We start from the raw sequence: 9,477 nt of genomic DNA on the forward strand, positions 1-9,477 counted from the left end.
TCTCTCCTGTGTGGGTCAGCATGTGACGTTTAAGATGACCCTTTTGTGAGAAAGCAGAATTGCACAGGTTGCACTGGAATGGCTTTTCTCCTGTGTGGGTTATCATGTGAGATTTAAGACTAACCTTTTGTGAGAAAGCTGAATCACACAGGTCACATTGGAAAGGCTTCTCTCCTGTGTGGGTCAGTATGTGACGTTTAAGACTATCCTTTTGTGAGAAAGCAGAATTGCACAGGTCGCACTGGAATGGCTTTTCTCCTGTGTGGGTTATCATGTGATATTTAAGACTACCCTTTTGTGAGAAAGCTGAATCACACAGGTCACAATGGAAAGGCTTCTCTCCTGTGTGGTTCATTATGTGATATTTAAGACTACCTTTTAGTGAGAAAGCTGAATCACACAGGTCACACTGGAAAGGCTTCTCTCCTGAGTGAGTTATCATGTGACGATTAAGATCACCCTTTCGTGAGAAAGTAGAATCACACAGGTCACAATGGAAAGGCTTTTCTCCTGTGTGGTTCATCATATGACGTTTGAGATCATACTTTTGTGAGAAAGCAGAATCACACAAGTCACACTGGAAAGGCTTCTCTCCTCTGTGGTTCATCATGTGATATTTAAGCTTAATCTTTTGTGAGAAAGCTGACTGCACAGGTCACACTGGAAAGGCTTTTCTCCAGTGTGGGTTATCATGTGACCTTTAAGATGACACTTTTGTGAGAAAGCGGAATCACACAGGTCACACTGGAAAGGCTTCTCTCCTGTGTGGGTTAACATGTGACGTTTAAGACCACTTTTTTCTGAGAAAGCTGAATTACACAGGTCACATTGGAAAGGCTTCTCTCCTGAGTGGATCAGCATGTGACATTCAAAACGAGTCTTTCGTGAGAAAACTGAATCGCACAGGTCACACTGGAATGGCTTCTCTCCTGTGTGGGTTATCATGTGATATTTAAGACTAACCTTTTGTGAGAAAGCTGAATCACACAGGTCACATTGGAAAGGCTTCTCTCCTGTGTGGGTCACCATGTGACGTTTAAGATGACCCTTTTGTGAGAAAGCAGAATTGCACATGTTGCACTGGAATGGCTTTTCTCCTGTGTGGGTTGTCATGTGAGATTTAAGACTACCCTTTCGTGAGAAAGCTGAATCACACAGGTCACATTGGAAAGGCTTCTCTCCTGTGTGGGTCAGCATGTGACGTTTAAGACTGCCCTTATTTGAGAAAGCAGAATTGCACAGGTCGCACTGGAATGGCTTTTCTCCTGTGTGGGTTATCATGTGATATTTAAGACTACCCTTTTGTGAGAAAGCTAAATCACACAAGTCACAATGGAAAGGCTTCTCTCCTGTGTGGGTTATCATGTGATATTTAAGACTACCCTTTTGTGAGAAAGCTAAATCACACAGGTCACAATGGAAAGGCTTCTCTCCTGTGTGGTTCATTATGTGATTTTTAAGACTACCTTTTAGTGAGAAAGCTGAATCACACAGGTCACACTGGAAAGGCTTCTCTCCTGAGTGGGTTATCATGTGACGATTAAGATCACCCTTTCGTGAGAAAGTAGAATCACACAGGTCACAATGGAAAGGCTTTTCTCCTGTGTGGTTCATCATATGACGTTTGAGATCATACTTTTGTGAGAAAGCAGAATCACACAAGTCACACTGGAAAGGCTTCTCTCCTCTGTGGTTCATCATGTGATATTTAAGCTTAATCTTTTGTGAGAAAGCTGAGCTGCACAGGTCACACTGGAAAGGCTTTTCTCCAGTGTGGGTTATCATGTGATCTTTAAGTTGACCCTTTTGTGAGAAAGCGGAATCACACAGGTCACACTGGAAAGGCTTCTCTCCTGTGTGGATCATTATGTGACGTTTGAGATTACCCTTTTGTGAGAAAGCTGAATCACACAGATCACACTGGAAAGGCTTTGCTCCTGTGTGGGTCATAATGTGAATTTTGAGATCACCCTTTTGTGAGAAAGCTGAACAGCACTGGTCACATTGGAATGACTTCTCTCCAGTGTGGTTCATCATGTGAGATCTGAGATCACAATTTCATGAGAAAGCAGAATTGCATCACAGGTCACACTGGTATGTCCTCTCTCTTGTGTGGGTTATCATGTGACATTTGAGAACACATTTTTGTGAGAAAGCAGAATCACACAGGTTACACTGGAAAGGCTTCTCTCTTGTGTGGGTCCTCATGTGATATTTAAGATTAACCTTTGTTGAGAAAGTTGTACCAAACTGGTCACCCTGGAAAGGCTTCTCTTCCGTGTAGGTCATCACATGATATTAAAGATGATTCATGAGGTAATTGCCACAGATATCACACCAGTCTCTTCAATGTATGACAATGACACAGAATCTACGGATAGCTTTCCCAGAGAAATGTTGATAGTTACCCTTTTCCTGGAAAGTAAAAAAAATCATAAGATTGACATCTAATTTTTTGAGGTGTGTAATAATAGGATTGTGGGTGTTTTATACCATATCATTTCATTCTCAAGTCCCTTTGTACCTAAACAGAACATGTGTACATGCCATCACCTAACATAAAATAGGTAGAAATATTAACAAATGTGGTCCTATGATATATATTCTACTTTTTCATTAGTAATGCACTGAAAACCATCCAATAGTTACATGCATACTCACACCTTCATGGCCAGAATGACTCAATTTTTTTTTTTTTTTTTTTTTATCTGGTCATGAGATTTGGAGGGGTGAATGACCCAGCTGGGTATATCAGTCATATTTTAACATAACTCCATAACATTCAGTGTTTGGGCTCACAAGACCTACATCTAAAAATTACCTACTCTAGGGTGGGTCATTCAGTTCACCTTACTCATCTGACTAAAAGAAATGATGTGAGTGACATTAAGATACACAGTGTACTTGTGTTATATTTTAGCAAGACACAATAAATAAATGTGATCTAAGAAACTAGAGGTACATACATTTATACATATACCAATGGCTTTTTCCCCCCTTACAAGGGAGGTAGCCAAAAAACAAAGGCATAAAATCCACTCGCACCCATTCCATCCCCACACACTCCATTCCCCCCCCCCTCCCTCTTATCTTGGCTCCTCCTCGACGACCGGTCATACCTGCATCTCGCCCACTGCCCTGGGTCAGAAACAATGTAGCAAGACACAGCTCACATCCACAGCAAGGCCACTTCATTTAATAAGTGACACCCTGTCTCCATCCCCTCATGCAAAAAAAGAGAAGATAAGGAGATATCCCTTCAGACTGCATCAAAATATCATTCATCATCCCCACCCACTCCCTTCCATGCATCACAGCATCACCCATACACAACCATTCTCCCTTCATTCCTCAAAAGACATTCCCCTCTATCCCAATGCCCCTTTTACCCCATCCATCCATCTCATCCTTGGTTGCCCCTTATGTTCACTCCTTCCACCTCTGCTTTCCACACCTCTTTCATTGATCTTTCTTCACTCATTCTTTCCATGTATCCAAACCATCCCAATACTCTTTCATCAACCCTATCTCCCAACTCCCTTTCTACCCCCACTCTCCTCCTCATTTCTCACTCTATCCAGCCTAATATCCTGTACCATATTTCTCAGGCAATTCATCTCCAACACATTTAAAATCTTCCTCTCTTATGTTCCATGTTTCTGCTCCTCACAGTACTGTCGGCACAAATATTCCTTCATACAGTCTCTTCTTAGCATCCATTCCCAAATGTCTACTTCTCATTATACTTTTTAATCCACCATGGTATTAATTTGCTTCTCTCAATCTACATTCTACCTCCATCTCCACTCCTCCCTTTCCCACCCAAATATCTAAAGCTATCCACTTCTTCCAGTCTCTCTCCCTTAATACTCACTTCCAATTTGCTGCCATACTCTCCTTTTGTACATCTCATCACCTTACTTTAACCCACATTTATCTTCAACTTCCTTATTCATATATATGTGTATATATATATATATATATATATATATATATATATATATATGTATGTGTGTGTATATATATGTATATATATTTTCTATTAAATAATACAGCATACTCAGCACTGGAAATCTTCTTCTTTAAACTTTCTATTCTTCTCACTATTTTCCTTTCTGTGGGAGGAAGGGAGAACAATATCACCAAATGAAACCATAGTGATTTTGGAAATAAAAACAAATGCATTACTTACAACGTTTCGCCTATGCTTTAGGCATTCCCACGGGGCGCCAAGAAGGAATTAAACCAAAGTACCTATCCTAGTTTATTTTGTACATTGTATATATGATCATGATTTGTAGATTCAAAATAAAAATTACCAGAAGATGCCTAAAGCATAGGCAAAATGTTGTAATGGATTTGTTTTTATTTCCAAAATCACTATGGTTTCATTTGCTGATATTGTGTTCTCCCTTCCTCCCACAGAAAGGAAAATAGTGAGAAGAATAGAAAGTTTATGGAAGAAGATTTCCAGTGCTGAGTATGCTGTATTATTTAATAGAAAATATATCCAAGAAAACCTGCTCCCCAAATTCATGTATATATATGTATATATATATATATATATATATATATATATATATATTGTACTTTTTGTTGATGGTTACACAGTTTGAGGTAGTGCAGTAAAAGGTGTTAAATTCCACCAAATTCAGTTTGCTTGAGCAGCACCCTTCATAAAATGTTTGTATGGTTACTAGGAAATACAGTCCATATAGCAGCCAGTGTTGTTTGTGGGGTTTGAATCAACAACTCACTGTCTGACCACTGATAGAGTGCACAGCCTTATTCCACTCAGCTGCCCAAAGAACTCAATATCAGCACTGAAAGAGCTATCTATATACCAAGACCTTTTTCCCCTTATATGGGAGGTAGATTAGTCAGAGGTATGTACCTATTCCCGCCCATTTCACTCCCTTTCCACCTCTCCAACTCAGCTCCTCATGGATGATGGGTCATCCCTGCATCTGTCGCCAACTCCCCTGGGTCAAATGCAATGCAGCAAGACTGAAAGGACAAAGTATGTAAAAATATACGAATGAAACTCCCAGAGACCATATGGCTTACACTAGGCAGTTCCATGTCCTTTACCACCTATCATCAACATCCTTAGAGTTATCTAACCTTCCCTTAAAACAACCAATAGTTTCAGATTTTGTTACATGGTTACCAAGTCTATTTTGGGATCATGCAAAGACTGGCAAACCCAATCACAGCAGGACTTGCTATTCTTTACAAGAAAATTATTGGGTTCATTATTCTTTATGAGTATAATCAGGTTCACTGTTCTTGACATAAATACTTTGGTACACACAGAACATTTTAATAGCTGATTAAATTTCAAAGCTTTTGTTCACTAGTTAACCTTTATGAATCCTTACTGGTTTAATAGCAGTTTTCATATACTGGTTTTAATTTCTGTATTCAGATATCCAGGAAGTCTCATGGTTATGTTAGTTATATGGGTGACAGGTTATCAGGTTTCTGTAATGCAATCACCATGCATTATCCTTTCAATAACAAGTTTATTTTTATGGAAATTGAACATTATGTTAGCATATTTTTTCATTATTTATTCATCAATATAAATTAACATATTTTTAAAATTAATGCCAAAGGTTTGCTTTTCTTTATGGGAAGACATTTGGGTTGACCATTTTTTACATGAGAATCTTTAGGTTTACTGTTCTTGACATGAGGAGCATTGGGTTCACTGTTCTCATGGAGATATTGGGTTCACTAATCTTGACATGATCGCCATTTCATTCTTAGTAATCACGAAGTAAGCACAGAGATTACTGGTTGTTTTAAAAGAAACTGAGATACCACTATAACTTGGTAATTATCACTGAGAGTTGCCAGTAGTTGAAATGCTTGATGGCAACAACAGCAGACATGTGTCTGTCTTAATACAATTACTGCTTTTGCACATATAACCATATGTTATACATTCTCTACATAAATATCAATTCTCACTGCATGATATGACACTGACACTCTTCAGGTGTCTATGTCGTGTTGGTGACATTAATATAAAATTCTACATGCTCCTGCATCCTGTCTGTATCACCCTTCAGTGAGGGTAAAAAACCATGCATCTACCATAGTAAATAAATTTTGAATAAAAAGATTTATATGCAACAATACATTAAGTAATTGGTCCATCAACCTCCTATATCAATCAATTATTTAGGTTTGGCATTTAGGACATCATGTTCCTTACTGGCTGTACTTATCAACACACTTTGAATGGCAGAGTGGATTTGGCTCTGTGCTCTCTCAATGAGTAGATGCTGAGTTGTTGTCAATGTGAACCAATTAAAAATGCTGGTGCTTATGATTATTTTGATTCCTAATAATCATAAAAATAATTTTACTAAGGGAACCCCCCCCAAGTGAATTGAATCTGACGGTGTTTATCACCTTTTAACACTTTATACGAAATTGCATACAATAAAATAGAATTGGTTTAAAACACCCATCAAAATGGGAGGCATACACATCACATCCACACCATTTACAGTGTCCTAGCCCTGTGCCACTTCCATAACAATATGCTGCTTTGCATGCCCAGCCTGAACATGCCCACCTATGTTTCCACACTACTTGCAAGTTGCCACCAATCACAACTTGACTGCTGTTAATATTGGTCACTGATTACTTATTTGAGCATTTCAATATCATACCTATAAATACACATTATGTCAACTTCATATGGTGGAAACTCCAAAAATGGCAAATGGGTCAATAAAAATGGTGTTTCCTTTGACCCATTCCTAACATTTCGTATTACAATGTAAACAAACACAATTGCCAGATTGATTCTCTGACATGAAGCACTGGCTAAAATGTGTACCAGTTATAATTGCTGGCAATATTACATACCAATAGGTCCATTTTTCCTAAAAGAGGTGGCAGAGTCAAAGCATACCTTTCACCCATCACACACCCTTTCATTGGTCTCACACTCACCTGATTATGGGTTTAGATTTCATGCTTCGGTAAATTCTAGAAAAGCACACCTATGTGATATAGCAATAGAAAATTAAATAATAAATTTGTAAATTAACATTATTCTTGGTGAAAATCTATAACAGAAAAAGCAACCGTTTGACTGCTTGAGACACCATGTTTGTTTTGGTAGATATGGAGGTCGAAGAAATTTAAGTATGATAAATTCGTCAAGTCAAACCTAACCTATCTATCTTGTATTTAGTAATGTACCTATAGTAGAGGTCATCGTCATCAACCGCTGAATCGATCAAAAACGAATTCTAGCTTTTAGCAATGATTTGTGATTTCTACCAATATAAATATGTTATAGTGATGTATTATAACTTACATATCTAATTTTCTAATGCTATATCGTGTAGGTGTGCACTTTTCAAATATATTCAAATAAGTTCTATTATGAAATATCTTTCTACAAATCATGATAATCGATGGCTATAGATATTTTTGTAACTGTACATATGAAATTCACATGAATGTTTATGTATTTACAGTAAATCGTCTTTGTCTTCATGCAATAATTATTTTGTAAGAGGCTTCTGGAGCCACACAAGTGGCTTGAAAGAGCCGCAGGTTGCCAATAACTGACCTATACCAACACAGGGTATAGGTAATAGTTTGGTATATGTTTCAGGTATGCTCTGAGAACAGTAATGATTTGATCATATTGCTAGTCTAGTGAATCAGGGTACCAGGCAACAAGGTAATTGGACCTTTCCCTTCAGCACCTTGTTGTTTTACTCATACCATTACTGGTAGGGTCTAGGACAAAACCCCAGTGGACAAAACCCCAACGAATAAAAGCCCAACCGACAAAACCCAGTCGGTCAAAACCCCAAAAACAAAAAGAAAAGAAATAATTGTTTGGATTTCCAAGTCAGTGGTGGCTTTTCCTTGGCATGACTCCAATGTTCTTTTAGAACATTCCCATCGTATAGTCTTGGAGCTGGTAGCATTCTTGGTATACATATGGCCAAGTTAGCATAACTTTTGTCCATCCTTGTTGTAACGTATGATCTCCATGATGATCTAGTGACACAGCGACATTTGATTGCTGCTTTATAGGCAAACACTAATTATGAGCTCACAGGGGAAACTCTTTCTTGGGGTTTTGTCCGCTTCTCTTATTATGGAAGTTTTGGGCTGGGTTTTTGTCCATTGCGGTTTTGTCCTTTGGGGTTTTGTCCGTAGCCTGTACTGATCTCCTGTACCCTTACTTCTGGTGCTACAAATTATAATGCATATTCAATTCCTGGTGCTCAAAATAATGTGTTATTGTGCACTCTGTCCTGTAGTATAGGTAATTTTTGTAATTAACGAATTAATCTGTGATTAATATGTGACTCAAGCTGTCATGTAGCTTCACTATAACTACATTATTGATATTGTTGATGGCCTGCAACCTTCTGCCCCATAATACTTGATATTTACTCATACCCTGGGGTGGACCCCCTATTATTGTCCTACACTTGCTGCTACAGCTGTAGAATAATGTAGTTGTATTTACCTAGTTGCATTATACGGGAAGGGAGCTATGCTCGTGATGACCCGTCTTTGTATCTCTCAGCATCAAGTTTTTTTTCTTAAAATCTTATATAGCGTTTGCACACACTGTTTCGTTGTCTAATTTATTACATGTATCTATCACTCTGTGTGGGAAGCTGTTCCTTTTTAAATTTCTTCTGTAACTATCTTTTTTAGTTTCTTTTCGTGTCCTCTCGTTTTACCGTTGTCCCATATTTACAAGTCATCCCTATCTAAAATTTCCATTCCTTTCATTATTCTGTAGATAGTCAGCAGGTCACCTCTTTCTCTTCTCTGTTCCAAAGTTGGTAGTTCTAATTTGGACAGTCTTTGTTCATATGTTAGTTCGGAAAGAGTTGGTGCTAGTTTGGTTGTTGCTCTTTGTAGCCTTTCTAGTTTTTTTTTTTTTTTGGGGGGGGGGGGGTACTGGGTGTCCAGAGTGCTGTTGCGTACTCGAGTTTTGGTCTTATTAGCGTAGTTATGATTTTCTTTATCATTTCTTCGTCCAAATAGGCAAACGTTACTTTGATCTCAGTAAATAGTAGGTTTCTCCGAATATTTTGTTAATATCCTTATCTGGTGTCATGTCCTTGACAATCATCACTCCAAGATCTTTTTTTTATTTTACTTTTTGACCTTTTCTTCACAAATTTTGTAATCTTTTGACATTCTGTTTTTACTCTTTCCAAACTCCACTATACTACATTTCTTCATATTGAATTTTACTTCCCACTTTTGGGTCCAATTCCAGATCTTATCCAAATCTTGTTGCATTGAGTTGCAGTCTTCCTCCGTTTTTACCTTCTGTAGTATCTTTGCATCATCTGCAAAGAAATTTATATAACACTCTACATCTTCATCCATGTCATTAATATATATAGCAAACATGATCGGGGCCAGTACTGATCCCTGCGGGACACCTCTTTTCACTTCTTCCCAGTT

At 38.1% G+C, this 9,477-nt stretch overlaps 1 protein-coding gene across 1 annotated transcript; it reads right to left on the reverse strand.

The window, feature by feature from the left end:
- Positions 1-602: 602 nt before the first annotated feature.
- On the reverse strand, positions 603-7,676 carry LOC143041162 (uncharacterized). Its single transcript, XM_076212980.1, has 2 exons — positions 6,973-7,676; positions 603-2,415 (listed from the first exon to the last, which is right to left on the reverse strand). The coding sequence occupies exon 2, from the start codon at positions 2,035-2,037 to the stop codon at positions 607-609; it is 1,431 nt and encodes a 476-aa protein (XP_076069095.1). The 5' UTR covers positions 2,038-2,415; positions 6,973-7,676; the 3' UTR covers positions 603-606.
- Positions 7,677-9,477: the final 1,801 nt, after the last annotated feature.

This window comes from Oratosquilla oratoria, chromosome 30 (assembly GCF_046742065.1).
Source record: "Oratosquilla oratoria isolate Oo_2021 chromosome 30, ASM4674206v1, whole genome shotgun sequence".
NCBI lineage: Eukaryota > Metazoa > Arthropoda > Malacostraca > Stomatopoda > Squillidae > Oratosquilla > Oratosquilla oratoria.